At 45.4% G+C, this 26,811-nt stretch overlaps 2 protein-coding genes across 25 annotated transcripts in view; one reads left to right on the top strand and one right to left on the bottom strand.

The window, feature by feature from the left end:
• MLH1 (mutL homolog 1) overlaps positions 1–2,304 on the top strand; it is a 49,044-nt gene extending 46,740 nt beyond the window's left edge. Inside the window, exons 20-21 of one of the 3 annotated variants that reach the window (XR_001431387.3) lie at positions 449–566; positions 659–2,304. The gene's annotated coding sequence lies outside the window, so the exon portion shown is untranslated. Of the gene's footprint in view, positions 1–448 lie in introns of all 3 variants that reach the window. The other 2 variants (XR_001431388.3, XR_008298086.1) reach the window with 2 other exon arrangements.
• The window catches only part of LRRFIP2 (LRR binding FLII interacting protein 2), a 105,938-nt gene that overhangs the window by 2,288 nt on the left and 76,839 nt on the right, over positions 1–26,811 (bottom strand). For 12 of the 22 annotated variants that reach the window (XM_053221707.1, XM_053221706.1, XM_027040632.2 and 9 more), the window contains 8 exons: positions 25,915–26,085; positions 17,348–17,440; positions 15,041–15,133; positions 9,416–9,517; positions 9,021–9,153; positions 7,184–7,233; positions 1,530–1,650; positions 575–654 (listed from right to left, as the gene is read on the bottom strand). In XM_053221707.1, coding sequence (XP_053077682.1) covers positions 575–654; positions 1,530–1,650; positions 7,184–7,233; positions 9,021–9,153; positions 9,416–9,517; positions 15,041–15,133; positions 17,348–17,440; positions 25,915–26,085 — 843 coding nt within the window. The remainder of the gene's footprint in view (positions 1–574; positions 655–1,529; positions 1,651–7,183; positions 7,234–9,020; positions 9,154–9,415; positions 9,518–15,040; positions 15,134–17,347; positions 17,441–25,914; positions 26,086–26,811) is intronic. The other 10 variants (XM_027040637.2, XM_027040644.2, XM_027040646.2 and 7 more) reach the window with 3 other exon arrangements.

The following is a 26,811-nucleotide window of genomic DNA, read 5'->3' as shown; positions in this document are numbered from 1 at the left end:
AGAACACGGGCCTCTGCTGACGGGCACCGGGAGCCCTTTGCTTGCAGCCACCATGGAAACACAGCGTCATTACAAATCCCAAGTTGTCCCCTCACGGTGAGTCACAGGGCCTCTCAGAACCCAGCGGCTATTTATAGATGAGGAAGTGTCCCCTGAGAGGATTACAGCCGGACAGTCAACATAGGGCCAATTTCCCACGTCAGGTTTACGATGGACATATTGTTTAAGTGCCAAAGTAACACTGCAGGATCAGACACACTAAGTGGAAAAGCTTTTGGACTTCTTGAAACGTAGAATAAGGGATTTTCAAACTAAGAGACTTCCTGAAGTCCCCTGAAATATCTGGAAAAAACAGAATTACAGCTACGGTTTTCTACGTTTTCAATAGCGAACGGAAGGCTGAAGTGCCCTTCGGGGTCTCTTCTGCTGGCTTTCTTCTTTACTACAGAGCTTCTACAGAGATCCAACTGCAGAGACACCCAACCCAAAGAAACCTAGGTACTCCTGGAGTCGGCCACTTAGATGTTGCAAAGGGACTTTAAATCTCTCGCCACCATACTGAGAAGGTACTTACATTTTGTTCCAACGTGGTTATATCCTGTTCTGCTTTTGAAAGCTTAAATTTGTATTCACTAATTTGTCTATTGGCATCTCCTAGAACAGAAGAAGAGAATGAATCCTCTCCCGGAGGGAGTGAAGGTGTGACCCATGAGGCGCTGACACCCGCTGCAGCCCGGGAGAGGACGATGCAGTCTCCAAGACAGACACGAATGCCCGCAGGGCAGCCACAGCATCTCCAGCGGCCCGGGCCCTAGAACGAGTCTCCTGCGAGAAGCTCCGGCACCGATCCAAGCCTCCCTTGGACCGGGGTGAAGAAAATGTATCCTTCACCCCACGATGTGCGTAGGCTGAACGTGGAGCAAGGAGCCCTGTCGGTGCCTCAGTGGCCCTGCCAACCTTGACCTGCTGACCCCCGTCCAGGAGCCTCCAGTTTCCTGTACCTTCCCGCCTCCCGGGTTCCCTCCTGCTGCCACACCTCGGGTGCCCCGCTCTCCCACCACTGACTGAAGTCCCCAGCAACCTCCGTCATGACTCTCCTTAGTCAACTGTGACTTCTTCCCTGTCGCTTTGATTTGCACTGTCTTTTCTAACACTGATCATGCCTCTGAACGCGGGCCCTGGCTCCGCCTCCCTCGGTCTATCTGCGTCTTGCCGAGGGCTCTGTGCGTGTGCTTAATAAACATTTGCTGAAAGAAATGCTTTTCAATAACATGTGGGTAATGTGATGGGTCGACTTCTAAATCATTACTTGTATTTCTGACCTAAGCAGCACATCATTTAAAACAAGAAGTTTAGAAATTCCCTCCAGCAAACCAAATTTAACAAAAATCACTCGCCGAGGACCGAGCGATCTTTGTAACATGGCTCCTCTCGAGAAACGCCATCCCCGGGCCGGCGGCCTGCTCGCAACCCCCCCGCCTAGAACACAGCCTCCCTGCCCGTGGCGCCGGCCCGGCCCCGGGACCTACTCTGCATGTCGATGAACTGCAGGTCTGAACCGTTGTGCAGCCCCGCCAGGTCGGCCGCCGTGCTCTCGCTGCGGGAGCACCTCTGCCGCTCTTCCTCCAGCTGCAGCTTCAGCCTCCGGATCTGCGGCGGAAGGAGGGGTCCGTCACAAGATCCGAAGGACACCGCGGGCCCTCACCGGCCACACGGGTCGTGCACCCAGAACCGGAGTGCCCACCGCGGGGGCCACACTGCCGGAGGCGCTGGCGACAAGCTGTAAAGCAGCGTCAGAAGGAGCCCGCCCCAGGACCAGGAGTGCCGATCGCAGCAGCCCCATCGTGTGTAGGCGGCTGCAACAGGTCTTTTCAGTGTTCTTCACTACTTTCATCAAATTGCTTTTTTGTTTTTAACTCTCTTATTTATCTTGAGAGAGAGCGAGAGCGAGCGAGTGCATGCACAAGCGGGGGAGGGCCAGAGAGAACCCCAAGCGGCTTCTGCGCTCTGTGCTACGCCCAACGCGGGGCTTGATCTCACAGACCGGGGGAGAGATCATGACCGGAGCTGAAATCAAGAGTTGGGCGCCCAACCAACTGAGCCACCCAGGCACCCCTAAAATTCCATTTTTAATAAAATTCCAAGGGGAGTTAGATGCTTTTGCTTTGTCTTAGAATTAGGTTACATATTCTACGTTAAGTATTCAGGAAACTTAAATATTAAAACAAATTCATATTAAATATTAAAATTGAGAAGTACATTTAATTAATATATTAAATTAGGTATTCCATATTAACATTAAAACTTAAATATTGGCTTAAATATATTAGTATGCAAAAATAACTGCAAATCTGTTTTTGAGTTGGCTACATAGTTGATCTACCTTACTGTGCCCAAAATAAAGGATGGTTATAGTCACTTATTCGTAATAGTTCCACACTGGAAATAACCCAAATGTGACAGGAGGATTAACTAACTGTGGCACATCTAGACAGTGGAATTACTACCCAGCAAGGAGGGAGAGCGGAGTGTGCTGTGTGGAAGATGCCACACAAAAGAAGAGTGAGTAAGTACATAGTGTAGAATTCTAATTATATAAAACTCCAGAAAATGCAGACTAATCCCCAGTGATAGCAGACCAGTGGTTGGTTGCCTGGAGAGTTGGGGAGAGGGAGGCTCAGGAAGGAAGGTTCACCAAGGGACACAGAAACTTGAGCGTTACAAATATTTCCACCATACTGACTGTGGTCATGGTGTCACCGGTATCGTTAAGGGCTGAGTAGTGTCCTTGCAAAATTCATACGAAGTTCTAACTCCCGGTACCTCAGAATGTGAACTTACTTGGAAGTGGGAGTCCCTGAAGATGCACTTAGTTAAGTTGAGATGAGGTCATGCCAGAATAGAGTGGGCCCACAATCCAGTACGACTGGTGTCCTTACAAAAAGAATGCCATAAGAAGAGAGACAGACAGAGGGAAGACGCTGTGAAGACACACAGAAGGCCGTGTACGGGCCACAGAATGCCAAAGTCTGCCGGCAAACCACCAGGAGCCAGAAGAGAAGTGTGGAACAGACTGCCCTTCAGAAGCCTCAGAAGGAACCAACCCGGCTACTGCTGCCTCACCTGGGGCATTTTCTAATCTCCAAAACTGCGTAGACAAGAAATTTCTGTTGCTCTGAGCCAGTTCGTGGTACTTTGTTATGGCAGCCGCGGAAACGAAGACGGTAGCTACCTTTCTTTTTACCCTTTACGCACAGGCCGCTTATTCCGTACCAGCTATACCTTCGTAAAGCTGTAGGCTGCTCTAAATTGGCAAAGTGAAGAAACTAAACAATCCAACAAAAAGGAACTCTGGGTTGGAAAAAGACAAGGCCCGGTGGAGACAGGAGCCCCGCACATGGGGAACAAGGAGATGAGGCGAATGGACACGTACCCCATGCTCAGGCCTCCGGTGCAGCCTCAGTTCCCAGAATGCTGATGGCGAGGCTGGTACCCGCACACGGGGGACCCGGGCACGTCTCCCTAGAAGACCATCTGCCTAGTCTAAAGTCAAGACCGACATACCCGAACGAAACACCCGGCCACATCAACTTCACCAAGACACTGACCGACCTACGCTTAAAGCTTCCCACTGGCATTTTAGCTCTCCCTGAAACGTAAGGCCGAATGATACACATAAAAAAACATCTGTTTGGAAATGAACTATGCAGACAGAAGAAATCAGAAAACAAAGCAATGAGCTATCAGGATAAGTGAAAATAACTGCATCCTGGAAATGACTGCAGAAACCAAAACCCAACAGAAGTATTCAAAGATAAAGTTAAGAACGTTTTTTAAAAAGTAGAGCAAAAGAGGGGTGCCTGGGTAGCTCAGTCAGGTAAGCATCCGACTCGATTTCAGCTCAGGTCATGATCTCATGGTTTGTGGGTTCGAGCCCTGTGTTGTGCTCCTCGCTGACAGTGTGGAGACTACTTGGGTTTCTCTCTCTTTCCCTCACTCTCTGCCCCTCCCCCACTTATGCACTTGCTCTCTTGCGCTCTCTCAAATTAAGTAAATAAACTTAAAAAAAAAAAAAAAAGCGAAAGAGATCAAAAGGGATGGGGAAACCAGAGAAACAAAAAGGTTAAAACACTGGTCCCAGGGGTCTGTTGCCCCCTCCCCCAGAAATCAGAGCCATGTTTCCCCAAATGCCTATTACTCTTAGCAGAGGTCTGGGGAGCACCACAGCTCAGAACTACGATGGGGAGCTGCCTCTGGGACCAAGATGTGAGTCTCCCCGGGCCTCCTTCACCATTCATCATCAAGGGTCAAGGGTGAACGCGATGATCAGGGGTCCAGGTGGAAGAGAAGGCTTCCCTCGCTGTGACCCCATCAACGGTGGCCAGGGGAATCCTCGAGGACCAAGTACGCCACTCCCCCAATGGGGAAAGGGCGAGCTCTGCACTGGGAGGAAAGCCATGCTTCCCAGACACTTCCACCCTTTCAACACAGACGGTCGCCATCACCGTCTGCCTTGAGTGAACCAGGACTAGTCTTTCGTTATCCCCATCATCGTCACGTCCATCTCAAGAACAGTCATCCTCCCTCTACGCTCTTTCCTAAAGGGCTCTGTACAACTCCTCCTCACCCTTCCCAAAGCCTGGAACTCTGGGTTACCATTTCCCCCTCATCCTCAGTCTCTTCTCGGAGCCGTCTCCTCACCTAGTGCGCTAGCAGAAAAACGCTCTCCCCTGAGAAGCTCCCTCTGCAGCCCTCTGGCCTTCTGGAGATTGCTTCCACAGTCGTCCCACCACTGAGCCTGAGAACAGAACACATGACCTGCTTTCTGTGCTGTGTCCCACCTATTCTCCCTCGGTGCTCCCCAGAACTCCTCTTTTCTGACCTCTTCCCCTCTAATTCCACACACCTGCCACCCCTCCTCACTGCCAGTGCCCCACCCCTGCTTCACCATGTAGCTCCTGAACCTCACTCCCTCGAGAATAGCCTTGGCAATTTCAAGATACATGTAAGTAGAGGAGCGCTCTACAACTGATGTCAGTTTCTGGCAAGCCTCCTCTCCAAGGATCCTGCCATCTATTCCTTCTTGCCCTCACCACTCTCTCACGGTCACATACTAGATCTCCTACTAGATGAGGGTAGTCCCTGCATAAGTCAGTCCCATTCTCTTCTTTCTAACCTCTGTTGCCAATCCTTCCAGCTCCCTCTCTCAGGACCCAGAATCCCCAAAGCCTTCAATCCCACCGGCACCTCCCATCTTCTTTCCACTGGGTCCTGACATCTTCCCCGGATTACCCATTAGCGTCATTACCCACCTAATCTCTGGGGCCATGGTTTCAGCCCTCACCTCCTCTGCCCAGTTACACTCCCTGGTAAAATCCAACTCCACCCACCCATACCGGCACCTGTGCCACTCAATGTGACTGCAGACACACACGCGGTAGGCGTGTTCACACAAACCTCTGACATCCCGGGTAACCGACATGCTCGTTACGTGTGCTGTTTACTGTCTGCTCTTCTTCCACAAGAATGTAAGGGCTACTCGTGCAGGAATTCTTTAACTGCTGTGTTCACTGAAATATTTGGCATAAACAGTGCGCTCTCTTTAAACATTTGAAAAGACTGAATAGGAGTCAGTCATTCTAGGAGAAGAGAAGATGGGAAGGGAGCAGATCAGTCAAGAAATTTCCCCAGGATTGAAGGACAGGAATTCCTACAACTGACAGGGGCCCATACCACGCATGACAACTCCAAACCACATCACTGTGAAACTTCCAAACACTAAGGGAAAAGTGTGATATAAACAGCCAGAGAGGGTTCTACAGAAGGAGTCACACACAGAAGATGAAAAATCAGAATGCCCTTGAAATCTTTTAACAGCCACACCGGAAGCCAGAGAACAATGAAGCAACTTCTTAAAAAAAAAAAAAGAAGGAAAATGACTGTCATGAAGAATTCTATACCTAAACTGTTAATCAAGTGAGAGAGTAAAATGAAAACATTATCAGGCCTCCAAAGGTAAGAAAAATTTACAGCCCATATACACCTTTCTCAGGAAGTTACTGGGGGACAGACCAAAAAGAGAACGAATAAAAAAGGAGGAAGTCGTAAGGCCTTGCAAAAGGGAATCCAACCTGAGCCACAGCAGAGGAAAGCCTAGGTGGCAACGAAGGGCAGTCCGGCTCTGCACAGAGGGAGCAGGCCATTAAGTTCCCAGGGGCACAGGTCGTGCTCCAAGAATCAAGGAGTGGAACTGAGGGGCGCCCGGGTGGCTCAGTCAGTTAAGTGTCTGACTTCGCCTCAGGTCATGATCTCGTGGTTCGTGAGTTTGAGCCCCACATCAGGCTCTGTGCTGACGGCTCGGAGCCTGGAACCTGCTTCGGATTCTGTGTCTCCCTCTCTCTCTCTGCCCCTCCCATGCTCATGCTCTGTCTCTCTCTCTCTCTCTCTCTCTCTCTCTCTCTCTCAAAAATAAGTAAACATTTAAAAAAAAAAAAAAAGTGGAATTGAGAGAATACACGGTGGATCTGAAAACGCTAACAGCAGATTTCACTACCGTTGCAGACTCTGTAGCCAAACTGGTCATAAATACACAGGAAACCAAGCAAAGGAAAAGCAAAGGCATGCTATGAACTCTGGGGGAGCCGGAGCCTCGAAGGAGAGGGAAGGCACCCCTGGAATGTGGCCGGGCTCCAACGGCGAGCGGCGCTCGCAAGCCCTGATAAAACGTGCGGGCCGGGCGTGCTGTTCCTTCCGGAGGAGGATGGGGGCACCGGACAGAAGGCCAGATGGGAGCTTCTACAGAGGGAGGCCAACAGAGAATGCCCAGAAGCAACTGAGCGTGTGGGACGGAGATGCACAAGAGCAGTACGCATCGAAAGACTCTGCCAGACCAGGTGGGCACGGTCAGGGGTGAGGGTGGGGAGGCAGGGCAGGGAGCTCCTGTCTTCACTACAAGCTCTGTGAAACTATTTAACTCCTTCGACTCCATGTCCTGTAAATTTTTTTAAAAGAACAGGAAACTACAAAGAGACAAAATGGGCATCATCTTTTTACCCTTCAAATGTTGCTTGAGTACTGATGTTTGAAGCAAGCACCCTTCTTTCTTGTGTACAATTCTCTGTTTTACCCTATGATTTAGTCCATTACGACCAACATTACCTTCCAATGAGAAGAATGCCTTTACCTGTGATAGTAGCTCTTCCTTTTCTCCAGCAAGTTTTCGTAGCCTGACGTCTAAAAAAATTGGAAAAGGCTGTAAACCAAATTTGTAATGATACAGTACTGGAACAATTAAAAATAATTCTTGAAATTCAAAAACAACAAACATTATCTGATAAACAGCTCACAGCTTTCTATTGAAGAGCTTCGAAGGAAATGCTTCAGTTAATGGTATTAAGGAAAAGTACTTAAATATTCAACACATATTTCCACATAGCTGATAGTTATCAAGGCACTAAATACAACATTTGCTCCCAAGGGCAGTGATTTTCCATTTAAAAACAAACCAAAGTACAAAGATCACTTCCTTGTTTCAAAATGTGCAAGCTTTCACCGTAGGCAGACGACTCGAGCTGCCGGGGTGTTCTCGCAGGCTTGATGAAGCCTCACAGGAGCAAACATGATGTGGGGGAGAGGGGGCCTGGGTGGGGAGGCTGGACAGGGGAAGCAGGAACTCAGTGCCGAAGAAGCCAAAGGCCCACGCGGGCCATTGGGGGCACACGGGGACCAACCCTGAGCCGAAGGCAGTCAAGGGCTAATCCGAGGCACGGCAGCTGGATCGCCGGGGCTCGCTCCCGGCCCGAGAGGAAGACGGCTGCTTCCCCGGCCTGCATCGAAACCGGATCCTGGGCGCCTGGGTGGCTCTGGCGATTAAGCGTCCAGCTTCGGCTCAGGTCACGATCTCGAGGCTCGTGAGGTCAAGCGCAAGCCCCGCGTCGGGCTCTGTGCTGACAGCTCGGAGCCTGGAGCCTGCTTTGGATTCTGGGTCTCCCTCTCTCTCTCTCTCTGCCCCCCCACACTGTTCGTGCTCTGTCTTTCCCTCAAAAACATTTAAAAAACAATTAAAAAAGAAAACAACTGGATCTTGGACTGAGGGAGGACCACAGATGAGTAAAAGCAGCAGCCGACATCAAGCCAGCACCTCCCACAACCGACCGGGGTCACAGCTAAATGCAAGTGCTGGTTTCCTCAGCACCTTTCAGATCAACAGAGGACACCCTGAGCGGCCCCCAGCCACACATTCAACGCATTCTCTAGAGCGGCTCCCACTGCCTCGCCCGCATCTGCTGTATCAAAGTGCTCCGTTTCTGCAATTCTGTGCATTAGAGAATGTGCTTACTAACTCTAAAAATGTTCCACTCCTCTGGGAAACCTACAATATCTATGAAAACGAAAAAAGATTTTTTTAAACAAAAAAGTGAGCTGATGATAGAGTTTCTGCCATTTTCCTTCCTCTCGAGCAGGATCTTAGTGGAGCCAATGGATGCACACCCGTGTGGTTTCCTGGGAGAGGTGTTATGAAAGTCTCGAGGGCTTAAATTTAAGAGCCTTAGATGTCAAGAGGCTCAGAGGCCCTGCTCTGGAAAGAACACTCCCGTAAGACCTGTCTTCTTGGTCATCTGCGGTGGCAAAGAGCTGCGGAACCGCAGGATAAGGAGCAGAGCAGAAAACCAGATTCTCTAGGAAGAAGAAACTTAAAACATATTGGGAGCCGCCCACCAGCCCCCTGGTTCCCTGGGGTGCCTGTGCTGGATTATCTCCTCCAGGAAGATTTGTATTTAGGTGAAGAAGCAATGTGTATACACCAACAGTGCCTCTCCCCAGGGGCCTTACAATGACCCAGATGCTGGTTTCCCAAGGTCAAGGATGCCTGGAGACAGCGTGCCCAGATTTCTTCCTGTTAAGGATTTAGATACACCTCAGATGTCGTTTTTGTTTTCCAAGATGGGACATGAATAAGCCGGAAGTCTTACGAGGACGACATTAAATCCCAGTCGACACAGCAGCGGCCGGTGCCTTACCTAGTGGACCTTCTCCTGCAGACTCCAAGACCTGAGCAGCCTCCTGGGACACCACAGTGATGGCTCCAACCACCGGTTCATGATGGACGTCACCATTGGGGGTGCCATCAGGGATTATAACTAAGCCATGCTTCTGTGGAGAAGGCAAAACCCACCGTCACAAAACACGGCCCACGCAGAGGCGGTGCGTCCTGTGACAGACAGGACGTGTGCCACGGGTAACACCTGGTGAGAACTAGTTACATGGAGCAGAGCTCTGCGGAAGAAGTGGCTTACTCCTGTCTACCGTGCACTGAAGAATGAGCACTGGTTTGTCTTTGGGCTAGGAAAGATAACCAGATGAGAGGGAAGAATAAAGCAGCGAGGGACTTAACTCCGGGCCAAAGCTAACGTACCTCTCCTGTCTTCACCGTCTCCTTCGGGTCAGCCAGCTGCTCTCTGAGCGCATCTCGCTCATTCCTAAGGCAGGCAATGTATTCTCTCTGTTTCTCTAGGGCCTGGTTTTAGACAGGGTAGCAAGGGAAAGAATGGCACAGAAAAAGAGCGAGTGAAAGAGGGAGCAGAGAGCACCTAATTCAAATAAACACAGATAAGGGCATAAAAGACGAGGGAGCAGTAAAAGCTTGGAAACCGGCAGTTAGGTAGACACGGGAGGAAATACAAGGTCTTGGGGACACACGTCTCCACAGGAGAGTTTTAACAGAAACTGGTTAATCGTGCATAAATTTGCCAAAGCATGCTTATCCCATCAGGCAGGAGAGCTGATCTTTCTTTCCCAGTCGATGAAAAGGAAAAAAAAAAAAAAACAAAAAAAAAACAGGAAAAGGAAGATGAAGACAGCAATAATATTAAAATGAACTTTTCCTTACTGATCTCTTTACTACATTTTCGTCTGGTGACCAATACAAACAAATACATCTCACGTTTAACTAAAATACTTCATTCAAGAACACAGTAAGGTTTAATTCAAAAAATTAATTTAATTTAAACTTTTTTTAAGTCAGAAAATTTCAATGACCCTGAAAGAAAAAACACCAGTATGCACAAGGTATTTTAATTCAATACTGGCCGTAGTGATTGTTCTCTAAGCAGTGTGGCAAAATATTCCTCAAATACCACCTAATTCAAAATAGCTAACCTCCAAAGGGATCCCCAAGGACCTGTTTTTTGTTAATTTACTTAAATACAATTAAGAATCATCTGGTGTTCTGATAACGCCTTTCTGAATGTGAAAACCAAAACTAAAATACTGACAAAACCAAAGGAGCCTGAGTACGGAGCGCAGCAGAATAAGGGTTTGGGGATCAGGCTTTTGAGTGGTGGCAGGTGACTTACCTATGCCTCAGACTCCCCATCTGAAAAGCTGAAGGGACAACAGCAGCCCCACCCCAGGTACACGGTGTGGGCACTGCTGCAGCACCAGAGCCCCAGGGAAAGCTCCGGAAAAGCCGCCCCCCGCCCGCCGTTTGCACCTGGAGCCCCCCACCACTGCCTGGACCTCACAACCGTCGGAGCTGAGGAGCCGAGGGTGGCGGTGGGAGAAGCGGGCATGCGAGAGGGAGAAGCAGTTGACAAACCAAACCTGCCCCGGGTAATGAAATAACCCAGACTTCAAAACGTACCCCAAGCAAGCAGTCTATGTGGACAGCTGACGGGTGACTATGTTTAAAAAGCCTCTCTATATACGTGTTCGTATATTTAATATTTTCTACCCACAACCCCATTAATCCAAGAAATTAAACTACAACAGGTAACCCTGCTCTCTCGGTTTAGTGGGCTAGAAATGAGCCAACTGCTTCATTACTGACTGGGGAACAGGTGGACGATGTTCTAAATCCTTATAAATCCTACTGTGCACCCAAACTGGCAGTCAGTAAATAAGGGATGCTAGCAATGACCTCTGTGCAGCTCCAACTATACAGCAGGCACTGCTACAAAGACATAAAATCTGCCTAATATGTTTACATATATAATCTCTCCCTTATATATCCTGTACTTGTGTTATCCCCATTTCACAGATGAGAAAATTGAGGCCCAGAGAGGTTATGCTTTTCTTGCCCAAAGTCCCAGTAAGTGCCAATGCCAGTTCTTTTCAGTTCCAAAGCCTTGGCATACTTTTTCTATATCACAGCCCTAAAAAAGCCACAATTACGTTTCCTTACTGTCGTCTCAATGTTGCTGGAAAAGCAGTGTATAAGGGCAAGTCCTACTCCTTGCTCACCCAAACTGCAACGTCAAGATCTCATTTCTTTTCAACAATTTGCATTCACACCATATGGTGTGTCTTAAGTCTGCCTGTAAGTTGATACTTTGAGTTGCTAGCATCATGAGGCATTTACCCTGACCCTCCACGCTAATACTCCCATGCCATTCCATTAATGACAAGTGTCACATCAGGACAAAAAAGCACAAGCAATACTTTCCCATCTGTTGACAGACACCCGGACCTCCGCTGGGTTAGAATCTGTGGGTTATTGGTATCTGCGTGCACAGTTATGCGTGCATCAGCACACACAGCTGGGTCAGTGATCACGGCCACGACATGCTCCACAGAAACACCACCACTGAACATACACGGTCTCTCAGGAACAGACCAATTTGAAACTGGACATTCTAGCAAATGCTGGTACATGCCATTCGCTCCTCTTTCTACGTCTTCTGGCAATGGACAGCTTTACTTTTGGACTTTTTAAACTTCGTCTTCCCATAATTATGGACGGGAAAATAAAATACATCCTATAAGTTCTCCCACTTCACCACAAAGTTTGGAGACTACCAAAATACCTTATAATTGGAACAAATGTACTCACGCCGGATCTGAAATCCTCTGTAGTACCTGACCATAAAACCACTACCCTGTGTTTGCATTCAGTAATAGCTCATACGGCAGATTTTTTTCTTAGGGTAAAAAGTACATGCTTGCGGAGATCTAAAGAACTCTTTACCCCTGACCTAACCTCAAATTCTAGTGTCAAGAAGTCTGGAAGATACGTATAACAGGCTGCACTTTTGGGCAACAGGTTAACTCTCCATATAATTGCACAGGGGCAGAAATATCTTTCGTCAGAATGGGAGTGAGTCTCACACTGGGCTATCTAGATCAAAAAGTCCTTTGGATGCATTTCTACATGTAGCCACCTGGCACTTAGAGCTGCTTTCGGGCTGTGTGCATGACTACAAGGATCAATGAAGGAAGAACTAAAGAGAACCAAACTGTAGCATGAAAATAATGGCCATGTTCCTTTATTAAGTTACTAACGTGAAATCTTGAAAATGAAGCTAGAGGCAAGTGGTGCATTAGGGAGTCACTGAGTGTCGAAAACGCGTCTTGGGTAAGTCATGGGAGGACCACATCAGGATGGCTATCGGAAAAACGGAAAACAGGTGTTGGTAATGGAACCCCTACGCAGTGCTTGATGGGAATGTGAAATGGGGCAGTGGCTGTGGAATCCAGTGTGGCTGGTCCCCAAAAAACTTAAACACACCATCGCCATATTATGCAGCAATTGCACTCCTGGGGATACAGCCGAAGAAATGAAAGCAGGGTCACAAAGAGGTATTTGCCAACTCATGTTCACAGCAGCATTATTCACAACAGCCAAAAGGCGGAAGCCAACCACGGGTCTGTCCACCAACAGACGAGTGGATGAACAAAACGTGGTGCATCCGGACAACAAAATATTTCTCATTTGGTCTTAAAAAGGAAGGGCATTCTGACACCTGCCCCACCACAGAGAAGCCTTGAGGACCCGATGGGAAGTGAAATAAGGCAGTCACAGAAGGACAAAGGCCGTCTGATTCCGTCTGATAATTACGTGAGGTGCCTAGAGCAGTAAGTCCGTAGAGACGGAGCGTGGAATGGTGGCTGCCAGGGGCTGGGGAGGAGGGGGGGGGGAGTTGGCGTTTAACGGGCACAGTTTCAGTTGCGCAGGGCGAAGGAGCCCTGGAGACGGACCGTGGTGACGGTAGCACAACACTGTGGACGTACTCAGGACCACCGAACTCGATGCCGAAAACTGGTTCAAGTGGTAAGCTGTACGTTATTTGTACTTTACCATAATTTAGAAACTTTCCAAAAGAGTCAAAGGAGGGACCAACTACTAATACATGCAACTTGGGTGAATCTCAAGGGAACTGTGCTGAGGGAAAAACATAACCCCAAAGCGTTAAATACTGTATGATTCCATTTCTGTGATAGGGCTCATAATGGCCAAATCACAGAAATGAGAACAGATTGGCGGCTGCCGGGGCTCGGCAAGGAGTAAGGGAGGTGGTGGACAAGGCCACGAAAGGGCAACTGGAGGGATCCTTCGTGGTGATGAGAATGTTCTGTGCTTTGCCTACATCAAGGTCAATATCCTGGCTGTGGCACTTTGTAAGACGTGACCTTAGGGGAAAAGTGGATGAAGGGCATACGGGATCTCTCTGCATTACTTCTCACAATTGCATGTGAAGCTACAATTAGCTCAAAACAATTCTTTAAGTGTAACTTAAAAAACAAAAAAGCCAAAGGAACACATTATTATATACCATGCAGAAAGAAGACAGCCACTTAGTCATTCAGTAATGCCAGGAAAACTTAAAAGTCAAAAAATTTGTGTCTCAACTATCAGCACGTCTTTTTGGCAGAAAAAAAATTTTTGTTTTATTTTGAATAGCTATTTTATTGGACTGTGTGGGCTGGGGTTTTCCTACGGCTGATCCAAAATAATCAGTTTAAATACTAAGATAATTACACAAAATGGAAATCATGGACCTACAGATCTGTGCTAAAGAAAATCATGGAAGGTCCTAAGAGAAGACCATTCTGGATAGTGACCAGACTTCAACCAAACCTTCAAACTACTGCTTAGTGCCACACATTTTTCACATCTCATTTTAAATTCCCCAAGTAAAAATTTCAATGAGATCAGCAGATGACAATCAAAATTCCCAAACTCTTAACTGTTGTTAATTTATATTCCAGAAGGCTCTTCTAACTTGGGGTGGAATTTTAGAAACTCCATTATTTAAATATTAGAAATTCTAAAAAGGTAGCTTTATTTCTTTAAAACTTTTGGTCTGCCAAACTCTTAAGAAGTAATTTTGTTTCCCACGTGTTCATTCCTAAGAGGACAGGTCCCTGCAGGGATGAGAAGCACCCGAGAGCCCTCCCAACAATGAAGGACATGGACCCAGAGGGCTTCTCATCCCGGGTCCACGCAGGCGCTCTTGGGGGTCTGTGCCAACTTCCCCCACGGCCTCGGGACAGGGGCTCCCTCTGTCTGCTGCCTCCCCGCAGCCCCGTCCTGACGAGGAAAGCGCTGCTCTGGCAGCTGTGGCTGCGTGGAACCCCCGCCGCACGACCCGGAGTCCACGCCAGGAGACGGGGCACGTGTCAAAGGGGTGACACAGGACGAACTGGGGGGCGTTTTTCCAGCCTCCTGTGTGCCTGGAATCTACCTGAAGGCCTTAGGGAAAAAGCACTGAGGACTTTCCTCACCGGGGCCCCTGCTTTGGGGAGTCATGGGGTCATAATTAGAGATGACGTCACAGTTTGGCAGCCCTGGCCAATCTCACATTCCTATCCACTTCCGTAACGACGGTGATGTTAATCTCCCCCTATTTTATTCACCAGGGATTTATGGGATACTAATTACTTGTCCTCTACCCCCCACTCACTGTTCTCTCGCTTCTCATCCAAAATTCTTGCAATGTAAGGATATCAAGTTACCCACAGAGTTTGAATTAAACGCCTGTGGCTGCTTCTGGATAAGAATCCTGGGGAAATAAACTTCCCTAGAAAGTTCCTACTTGTAGGTTTCAGAATCCCACAGTCAGCTAGAAAGAAGAGTTCCTTCCAGGCACGGTATCAGGTTTCCCCCTGGAAGTTTTGTTCTTCTTCTGCTTTTACTCACATTTCCGTGCATACATGCTCAAAGATAACCCAAAGGACGGATTTTTAGGAACCTCTAGGTTAAATTCTATTGGTCTGTTCCTCATCAATGAGCTTCAGACCAAAGCCCAATGTCATGTCGTACCCTAATGTTTTTATCTTTCCAAAGAAGTGTCTCCTGGAGGTCAAACACCTCTTTTGTCATGGTGTCTATTTTCTGCTGCATTCGTTGATTCTCCTGCAGAGGAAGAGGGGAGAGAAGTAATAAAAAAGCAGAAAGAAAAATGGAGGGGGTCAGAGGGAGGCAAACAGAACAGAAATAAAGCTGGTAAGGAAACTTTAAAAAGGGAGAAAGAAAGTCTGCAATCAACAGGAAAAGCCAGAGTTGCTTGCTAAAGGGCAAGATGACATCCCGTGTCTCGGCGACACGACTCCCCCTGGCTTGCCACAAGGAAACCGGGAGTAGCTGTTGCAACCACAGCTATGGGGCAGCAGGCCAGGCGGGGCTTCTGTGTGCATGCGGCCCCACGTGTGCTCCTCTGGTAACTGACTCTCCCCAACATGGAACGACTGACGTTTCTAGAGAGGGAGACGCAGATTTGCTTATGGACAAATGATCCTTATCACCGAGAACAAGCAGTGGTTTTAAACTTCCTTTTTTGAAGCACAGCTGAAGAATACAAGGGAGCCGTATCTCAGCTGAATCATTCTGAACTTGTCAGCAGAACCTACGATAGCAAGAGTATCATGAATTGAATAAACAGTCCTACTGGTTTTTAGAAACACTGGAACGCAGTGTCCAGCGATTCCTAAACTGTCCTCCTCAGGCAATGAGGCTCAACGTGTATCCTTTTGCATTTAACAGGTTTGCTTTTAAAAATTACTGGCAAATTACCATCTCCTACCTTCTCAATTTACACATTTCTCATCTACTTAACCACGCAAGACCTCAAAGCATTATTTTGTCACATTCAAGGTTTGGCAGTTATACGTAAACATGGGTATTCACATCTGAGAGATGTCAATTCTAAACATAAAAACTCCCAAAACTAAGGTTTTTTTGAAGTTTGTATATCCAGCACCCCCGGCTTTTAGAGAAACCACGGTGACAAGTTACAGGAATCAACCATTACAATTCCTCTTAAGCACAATCATCAAATTAAAAGCTAGAACAGAATTGGTTAAAAGCTTAACCAATTCTGACTTAAGCTACTGAATTTGAGAGGCAGCTGCCAAAGCAGTTTTACTATTCTTTCCATATCAAAAACGGGAAAAGTATACATCTTAATTAGAAGAAGAAATAACAAGTGGTTGGCATACTGACACAAAAAACACAAAAGGACAAAAAAGGAGAGGAATTCCCATTATTTTTGAACACCAGCAGGATACAAAATTTAGATATTATGCTCCATGCCATAAATGGAAAAACTAGGACAACTAACTTCACATGTCATCTGATATTTTCAAAGGGTTGTCTGTGTCCGTGTTTAGATCCACAAACTCCACCTGCTTTTGGCAGGCTACATTCACTTCTTCTCAAGGATGAAGAGAAGTGACACAGATCCACAGACAAAAAAGCAGGCATTCCTTTTCCTCTATGAACTGGTTTCTTAACTGACTTACAGGGTGAGGGATTAGGTGAGGCGGGTCCATGGGGGAAAAGAAACAGAGGGGCAGGGCGGGTGCTGAGCGACAGGAAGGTGGACAAGCACCCGTGTGGCACAGGAGGCACGTCCCGGGGATCCTCGAGAGCTGGCCTTCCTGAAATCGCCCTCGTGGCATCAGGCGCACGCGAGACACCTCTGATAGCCACACCGAGCCAGCGGGCGGGACCCCGGCCCAGACGCTTACCAAACACGACAGCCTCGAGCGGGAAAACCACATTCACGGGAAATCAGGGCTGCTCACAGAGATCCGACAGGGATGCTCACAGGGGAGAGATGAGGAGCGCTCTCGGACTCCCCCTGGGGGACCCCCGCTGCTGCCACCCCGGGCTCCTCCCCGAGCACAGCCTCTGCGCTGCCGAGCTCCACCCTTCTGCGGGGAAGGCGTCACGGCGACTCGGCCTTGTCGTCTGGCTGCCTCGGCGAAGACCAAACGCCTCACTCCCCAAGGCTCCCGTCTCGACACACAGCACCCACCACATGCCAAAGAACGATGGTGCTCCTGCTTTTTCCTTCTGCTCGCTTTCTAAGACAACGTTAGCAAAGAATGAGCTGAGGAATAAAAGACAATTACAGAAGCTTCTGCTGGCAAGAGCGGGAACGTTTGTAAGACCGGTAGCGTCAACTTTTTAAGCCTGACTCGATGTGTCACGTGTGTGAAACTTTAGGGTGAGGAAGAGACCAGGAAACTGTGGCATTTTAACTCCCTTCCCTCCCAGCGCACACCCCCTCGTCCCACCCAATGCTTCGTTTCCAAAATCAAGTGTTTCCACAGGGCCCGCACCTACCTCGATGAGCTCATCTCTCTGCCGAAGGCCTTCTTTAAGCTCATCCATCTTATGCTGCAGCACGCTGCACATGTGTTTCTGCCTTTCCAACTCCTGTCAATACACAAGTGACACGGTTTGCACAGAGAATGGCGCACAAGACACTGGACTGTCTACGCCAGAGTAACAGGCGACACATGACCTCCAGAAACACACCCGGACTTCCCACGCACAGCAACTTAGAAAAATGCCGTATTCTAGGGAAAGGCTCAGAAAATTAACATTTTTCATCTCCTAGGAGATGAAAACCCAGACTAATCAATGGCAAAATTACTAAGAACTATGAGATGACTTAATAAAGTAACAGGTCATAAAATTAACATATAAAACTCGATAATCTTCATAAATATAATCTAGAGAGAAAATACAATAAACACATGATCACAACACAAAATTTTTAAACATACATGTGTAAACATATAGGAAATACCCAAAGATCAATATGGGGAAAATTGTATACAATGTTCCTGAGGGCGCCTGGGTGGTTCAGTCGGTTAAGTATTGATTTCAGCTCAGGTCATGATCTCACGGTTCATGGGATCAAGCCCCATGTCTGGCTCTGCACCGACAGTATGGAGCCTGCTTGGGATTCTCCCTCTCCCTCTCCCCCTTCCCCTCACCCACCCTCTCCCTCTCTGTCTCTGTCTCTGTCTCTCTCTCCCTCTCTCAAAATAAACAAACGCTAAGAAATATAGATTCCTGAAAGACAAGTAGGACTAAACAAACAGAAAGGTATACCATCTTCCTGGATAAAAAGACTCAGTGTCGGGGCACCTGGGTGGCTCGGTCGGTTAGGCGTCCGGCTTCGGCTCAGGTCATGCTCTCACGGTTTGTGGGTTTGAACCCTGAATCGGGCTCTGTGCTGACGGCTCAGAGCTGGAGCCTGCTTCAGATTCCGTGTCTCCCTCTCTCTCTGCCCCTCCCCCGTTCTCACCTTGTCTCATTCTGTCTCTCAAAAGTAAATAAATGTAATAAAAAATTAAAAACAAAAACACCTCAGCATCATAAGAATGTCAGTTCTCCCCAAACAAATCTATGCATTTCATGCAGTCCAAATAAAAACACTATTAGGCTTTTTTCTCATCAGAGTTAGAGAAGCTGATTGTAAAATCTGTAAGAAAAATGTAAGAAAAAACAGCCAGGAAAAAAAGCACTGAAAAAACAGAAAGCTAGCCTTACTGGATAGAAGACCTACATAATTAAAACAATGTTGCAATGGCTTATGAGCACAGAGAGCAGAACAGCAAATCCAGAAATATACCCAGTTACATGTCGAATATATCAAACAACAAAACAAGAAGAGCATCTCAAATCAATGAGAAAAGACAGCCTTTCATGTCGTGACCCTGGAAAAACCGTATATCCAAATGGAAAAAGAGAATTGGAACCACACCTCAGACTACACACCGAGACAAATTTCAAATGGATTGGAAGTGCACAGAAACAAGAGAGGGAAAAAGAGAGAAGGAAGGAAGGATATAGTTACCAGAGAAAAAAATGAGTGGATTCCTATAACCAAAGAGTAGGGAAAACAGGACTAAGAAATCCAGAAATCTGTAAGCAAGAATAGGAAATGGGTAATAAGTTAGACCACATACAAACTTTTGAATGGCAAAAGGCACTCTAAGAAAAGTACAAATGCAAATGATAAGCTGTAAAAAATAAATTACAACTTACATCAGAGACAAAACATGACTATCTCTCTATATAGAGTCTCTAAACTTAGGAAGAAAAAACACTAGTATATAGAAAAATAATCTAAAGATATGGACAGTTCACAGAAAAAAACAGAAATCACTCTGAATATAAAAAGATGATCATACTAAAAGATCAAGAAGTTAAAACTGTATGTCCCGCCGAAGCACTCGTCCAAAATTTGACAACATATTCAAGAAAATTCTATGGGGAAGGGAACAGGCCCTCTCGCACATTTTGACAGGAATCCGAAATGGCATCACTACTACCACAAAGGGAATCCGGCAGATCCGACAGAATTACCATACCCTTAGACCCAGTAAACCCACTTTGACGACTCCCGTAGACAGGCCAGCAAAAATGCAAAAGGACTTATGTAGCACACCACTTCTGCAGGACTATTTTTAACAGCAAAAGACTGCCAGCAATTCAAATGTCCATTAATAGGGAGCCGGTGGAAGAAACTACAGGACACACACACAACAGAATAACTATGTAATAATACAAAAGAGTGAAGAAGATCCACGACCATAAAGGTCACAGTCATCGAGGTATGGAAAGGTATTTACAGTATGCTACCATTTTCTAAGAAAGGGGGGAAATAAAAACATACACATTTGTATATATATTTTTTGAATAGCAAAATAGATCTACCTTCTTAAGCAAAAAAAAAAAAAAAAAAAAAAGAAGAAGAAGAAAGGAAGAATAAACCATTTAGGTGAAAAATTCCCTCAAGAAACAGGAATGAAGAGATAGAAGACTCATTTCTTTGAGTAGATTTTCTTTGATTTGACTTCAGATACATGTAAATGTTATGTAACTGCAACAAAATTAAATTGAAAAAGCAATTCCTGATGGAAGCAACCCAAGTGTCCACCAGCAAATGAATGGATAAACAAAATGTGGTACACAGACACACCACAGTATTATTCAGGAAGGGAATTCTGACACGTGCTAACATGGGTGAAACCTGAGGGCATTACGCTAGTGAAACAAGCCAGTCACAAAAAGACAAATCCTGTATGAGCTCACTGATACGAGACGCCCAGAGCAGCCAGACCCACAGAGCAAGGAGAACGGTGGGTCGTTGCCAGGAGCGGAGGGCACGCGGACGGGAGCTGTTGTGTAACAGAGTTTCAGTTTTGCAAGATGAGCAAGTTCTCACCGCACAACAATGTGAATATACTTGATATCACTGAACTGTAACAATTTAAAACTGTTAAGACGGTGAACTTCGTTGTACTTTTCACCACAGTTAAAAGCGAAAATTATTTAAAGATAAAAATTTTAAAAGCAACTCCTAAATACTGAACATAAAATACAGTGAACCTAACTATATATCCGGGTAGCAGCATCAGCACAGAGAGAGAAACTATTTTGAGTAACTTTTAAAACCAATGCTTGGGCTATACATAGGCTAGCAGCAAAGTAACAACCCAACAGAAGAACACAAAAAACTTTTAACTATTTTCAGTAATTATATCGTTGGTGGTGACATTGGTATTGCTATTCTGAGTACTGTGGGGCACAGCAATGAGAACAGAATATAACATAATTACTATCATCCCCAGTGACTTTGAGAACGCGCAGTGCGAAAACAGAGACATGCACGTGTAAGAAGGAAAAATGCTTGAGTCCTGAAAGTGAACTAGAACTAGCAGCGTAAATTCGTAATGTATTTTGACTTTACAAAGACAAAAGTACCCCACATAAACATTTCCTATATATCCACTAAAAAGCCCTTTATAAACCATAATCCTCTCGGTGGCAAGAGCTCTCTAGCACGCACACTGCCCCCCTACGAGAGCCAGCACCCCGGACAAACAGCTGGTTCCAGGTCTGGAGCAAGAAACGACCAGACGAACCTGGAACCCTTTCTTGTGCTAGGTAGCAGAGAACTTACCAAGACGGTGAGACTTACAATGAGTCAAAGCTACTTGGAAATCAACCTGAAGACACTCATATCAGTTAAAGGTTGAACAACTTGAAAATCGACTAAGAATAAAAGCTACAATGAATTCGAATCATCAAATGTTTGAATTCGTGACTTCATAATGATATTTTAAAACATGCTTTAGGCTGTATATGATAAGGGACTTGTATCTGGAATATATAAACTCTTACAACTCGATTCTAAGCAGACAACCCAAGTTAAAAATAGGCAAAAGATGTATTTTTCTGAGAAAGATGTACAAAGAGTCAATAACTACATGAAGATATACTCAAACCCATTAGTTATCAGGAACACGCAAATCAAAACCACAGCTGCTAGGACGGCTCTAAAAAAAGTCAGACGAGAACAAGTGTTGGTGAGGGTATAGAGGAATCAGAACTCACACGCCCTGCTGCTGGGAATGTGAAACGGCGCAGCCACTTTGGAAACCACTCTGGCATTCCTCCGATGGCTGAACATGGCGTTGCCATGTGACCAGCGATTCCACTCCCAGCTAGAAAGGACAGCATGCGTCTACACAAAAACGTGTACACAAATGTTTACAGCAGCGTTATTCACAAGGGGGGGGATGTGCATCAACACCCAAATGGACACACAAAATGCGCCATACCCATACACTGGGATAACACTAGGCTACAAAAAAGCAGTGAAAGTAGTGACTCATACTACAGCATGAGTGAACCTCAAAAAGATTTAAGCTAAGCGAAAGAAGCCAGTCTCAAAAGACCACATATCATATGACTCCACTAAATGCAAATCTAGAAAGAGGAACTCTACACACAGAAGGCAGACCAGTGGTTATGTAGGGCTGAGGGCGCGGGAGACAGGGGGATAACAGCTAAAGGATACGGGGTTTCTTTCCGACAAGACTACAGGACTCTGAAACTGGGGATGGCTGCACGTAGCTGTGAATATACAAAGGCCCTGAATTGTACACTTCAAACAGATGAACCACAACATATGGTATGTGAATTATAGCTCCAATCCACTTTAACATAGTCAAAGAAAACAGTAATGATGGACTTAGAACGTCCCATTTTACAGCGCCTGGTCAACTAACAGACCGAAGCACCCAGCGACAGCATTACAAAAAGAAAGAGCCACACATCAGGGCCTCCTGAAGGAAGACAACCTATGAAGTGAACTTGCCAAAAACACTACACCTGTATTTGTTTAAGCCTCTAAACCTAACTACCTGTTTACAGGAAACACAGAGGAAAAGGGAACACATTAAAGACACCATAGGGATTAAAACAGCAAAATCCCTACGGCTGTTGCAAACTGTTAAGCCAAGCAATCCAGTCTCTTCAACACACAAATTGCAAGGGAGGGAAAAAAAAAAAAAAAGAGAGAGAGAGAGAGAGAGATGAAAGGAAACCTATAAATAAAAAGAGACTTAAAAGACATGACAACTAATTCCAATGTGTGGAACTTATCTGGATCCTCGGTGGTCGTTGTTGTTGAAGTGTAAAAAAGAAAACAACTTAGGTCACTGGAGACCGTTAAGATTTTAACAATGGTTGGATCGGTAGTATGAAGGAATTATTCTGAATTTTTCAGATGTGAAATGATCTTGTGGTTATGTTTTAAAAAGAGAGGGAGTCTGCGGCACCTGGGTGACTCAGTCAGTTAAGCATCTGACTTCAGCTCAGGTCATGATCTCACGGTTCATGAGTCGGAGCCCCACGTCGGGCTCTGTGATGACAGCTCAGAGACTGGAGCCTACTTCAGATTCTGTATCTCCCTCTCTCTCTGCCCCACCCCTCCTTGCGCTCTCTCAAAAATGAATAAACGTTAAAAAAAGTTAAAAAAAAAAAAAGAGAGAGAGAGGGAGTCCATATCACTTAGAGAGCCATACCTAAACTCTTATTAAAAGATGAGACACTGAGGACTTGTCTCAAAGAACAGGAGTGAAGGAAGTGGACAGGGTAAAATTGGCCACACACTGATGGTTGCTGGGGGTATGTGATGGGTTTTAGGAGGGTTCAGGATAGTCTATTTTTTTTGTATTTTTAAAATCTATAATGAAACACTTTTTAAAAATCTCAGATAAGCTTAAAAAAAAAAAGAATCCCCTACTAAAATAAATAGCTACTAAGAAAAGAATAATGGGGCACCTGGGTGGTTCAGTCGGTTAAGCGTCCAACTTGGGCTCAGGTCATGATCTCACGGTTCTTGAGTTCAAGTGCCGCATCAGGCTCTGTGCTGATGGCTCAGAGCCTGGAGACTGCTTTGGATTCTGTGTCTCTCTCTCTCTGCCCCTCCCCACTCACACTCTCTCAAAAATAAATCAACATTAAAAAATAAATTAATTGGGGCGCCTGGGTGGCTCAGTCGGTTAAGCGTCCGACTTCGGCTCAGGTCATGATCTCACGGTTCGTGAGTTTGAGCCCCGCATCGGGCTCTGTGCTGACAGCTCAGAGCCTGGAGCCTGCTTCACATTCTGTGTCTCCCTCTCTCTCTCTCTGCCCCTTCCCTGCTCATGCTGTGTCTCTCTCTGTCTCAAAAATAAACATTAAAAAAAAGAAATTTTTTTAAATTAATTAATTAATTAAAAAATAAAAAGAAAAGAATAATATACTTGAGACATTCCTAATCAGGCATTCTTCCCCAAAGTAGGTACAGACAGAATATTTAAGATGCAGTTATTATATTCCCAGTAGGAAGCACTGACGACATCTGAAAAACTATATTAATATCATTGTTGTTTTAATTGAATGGTCCTTCTCCACCCTTACCTTCTGAGCTATAATGAAACATACCTGAGCGCCTGACCTCTCTGTATGTCTCCAAGCATGAACCTCTGAGCCTCCTGCATGAGGCGATATCTACTGAGAAGAGCTCAGAGAGAAGGTGCGCTAGAGAGAGACGCTATGACAAGGTCTTTGGCATCACGGTACCCGAAGTAGATTTACAGAGTATTTAAAAAGCTCACAGAGGGGCGCCTGGGTGGCTCAGTTGGCTAAGCGTCCGACTTCGGCTCAGGTCATGATCTCGCGGTCCGTGAGTTCGAGCCCCGCGTCAGGCTCTGTGCTGACAGCTCAGAGCCTGGGGCCTGTTTCGGATTCTGTGTCTCCCTCTCTCTCTGACCCTCCCTCGTTCATGCTCTGTCTCTGTCTCAAAAGTAAATAAACGTTAAAAAAAAAAAAATTAAAATAAAAAATAAAAAAAAATAAAAAGCTCACAGATTTTTTTAATTTGAAAAGCACAAGTTTTTTTCTACATAAAAATTAAAAACCACAGCACTATGTATGCTAAGACATCTCTAGATCTTAGGAAAAGAAGGGAAAAAGAAAGTGGCTTAGTAAGTTAATCATGGAGGTTTGTTTTTTTTTTTAATGCTCAAGGGCATTTAGCACTGAACATTAAATACTTTAGCGTGAGATTGTCCTCTAATCTCCTAGAAGCAAAGAGCCAGAAATAGATACGAAAAAAGCATGGAAAAGCAAAAAAAGGAGTCCAAGGGCTCTACATAAAGTATGATGGTTCATAATCTCCAAACCTGGTCCTTAAGAAACAGGAAGAATCACAGAGGAAACCAGCTATGCCACCAAATCATAGTACGCAATGAGCCCTGTCATCCAATATGACAATACCCAGAAGTCTCTTTTCCACTTGTGCAGATACAAGTTTTCTTATCCTAACTTTTTTTTTAGTAGACTTGACTGTTTAGAGCACTTCTGGGTTCTTGGGAGTTGAGTGGAAAGCACAGAGTTCCCACATACCCCTCCCCCCGACACAAAGAGGCTCTCCTACCTGCTATCAACATCCTGCACCAGAGAGGTACAATCGTTACAGTCGCTGAACCCACAGTGACATATCACCACACCCAAAGCCCACAGTTTACATGCAGGTTCATTCTTGGTATTGTATATTCTATGGGTTTCCACAAATGGATAATGTATCCATTAGAACAGTATCACTGCCCTAAAAATCCTCAATGTGTTGCCTATTCATCCATCCTTCTCCCAAATTCTTGGCAAACACTTCTGAACACTTTTTAAACATGACCAAAACAGACTGCAATGAACATTTTCAATCCTCAAGGAAAAAAAAAAATCCCTATTAGAATTTACAGTATTAATGCCAGTCCCTTCGAGGTTATATTAACAGCTTCCCTCCCTTCAGATGACTGATGTTTCTAACCAATGCACATTTCCGAAATTGTTTTCTGGGCTTTTTATTTTTGCAATGTTGTCACAACTCCTATTTTGGCAGTAACAGCCTTTTGTCCTCTGCTTGGACTGACATTAACATTTTAAAAGAGAACCCAATTTGTTTTCTGCATGCGTCAAAGGGCAAATATGAACCTTGGACAGTGGCTTTCATTTTCCATCTGTACATTCTAACAGTATAGCTTACAAACCTCTAAAGAAAACATCTGCTGACATCTGACCCAAGTCTCCATCCTGCTGTTTTTAAATAACTGATTAAAAACTTCTCTCTAATCATTTGGAAAAGAGAGTCTCTTAAAAAATGATAGAAATAAAAGAACAAAATGAACTGCCTCCCGGAAAGTCTTCAGAGCTTTGTGGAGTTTCCAGCCAGTTTCAACAGGAAGAAATTAAGTAATTCGCTGAAACTGCCGCAATTAAGAGACAGAAAATAAAGATAAAACTTGAGCTGCATTTTATCTTCAGAAACTGAAGGAGGTCATAAGACTTTTCTTAAGAAAATTAAACAGATTCCGTAAGAACTTAAAAAGAAAACATTCTAGGAACTGGTAGCTCACGTTCTGTCAATTTCCTTGGAACAACCAGCTTCGACTGAAGCTCCACTTCCAGGTCTGAAGCCCTCTAACATCCAGCGCAGCACCTTTTAAGTGGCAGGTGTGAATCTTCCGCCCCAGACCAAGAGAGGATACAAGGTGCACACTTACCTTTGATTTTTCTTCATTTTCTCTATAAAATTCCGCCATCTGTTCCTCCTGTTCTTCAATAACGTCTTTGAGGGTGTCTACCTGGTAGATCAAATTGTTCTTCTCATTGTCCAACTGTGCGTTGGAAACCATGGCTTTCTTGTATTTTTCTTCCACTTCAGACAAAGATTCCTGAACGAAAGGCAAAGCCATTAGCCTGACATCTAAAACATGCCCATCGCTTATATGCAACATGACAGGAAATACAGGACCAGCACAAACACATGAAGGTGCATTTTCGCAAAATACAAGCAGTCGGGGGATCTCCATGTTTAGTAACATGCACGCGAAACCGAAGGACGGTAAGAAGCCAGTTGCGCCACCGTGAGAACTTCGTATGCTCTCTGCTACCCGAGAAAACAAAATCAAGCACCAGTGTAGCCTCTGAAAGATGAAAAGGTATGCAGACCACATCCATTTGTTAGGAGTCCTAAAACGAAGAATCATCAATGTTTTCGGAAACGTTACTCTTGTTTTTAACAAGCTATTCGGTACCCAGAATGCAATGATAAGCCTCTCTTACACAAGTAAGCTTCATACTCATTTGAATTTTGCTGCTTCCTAGACATCTGCTTTCAGTTCTTTCCCGTTCTGCATAGGAATTTTCATGTAAACGTATAAACATTTTTTCTAGCAATTATTCAAATTCTGGTCATTCTTAAATAAGTAAGCAATACAAAAACGATGAAAAAAAGCAACAACAACAAAAAAAGAGCAACAAAAAAACAACTGAAATTTTATATACTTCAAAGCTTTCTGCTTAAAACAGCTTCAAGTCTATCTTTTAATAACTATATCTAATTTGGTAGATTATTACTACATAGTGACAGTTTTTAAAGCTAAAAAGAAAAAACATTT

The sequence above is a fragment of the Acinonyx jubatus genome, chromosome C2 (assembly GCF_027475565.1).
Source record: "Acinonyx jubatus isolate Ajub_Pintada_27869175 chromosome C2, VMU_Ajub_asm_v1.0, whole genome shotgun sequence".
Lineage (NCBI taxonomy): Eukaryota > Metazoa > Chordata > Mammalia > Carnivora > Felidae > Acinonyx > Acinonyx jubatus.
Note: the sequence above shows the minus strand (reverse complement) of the source record. Positions and strands in the feature narration are given on the sequence as shown.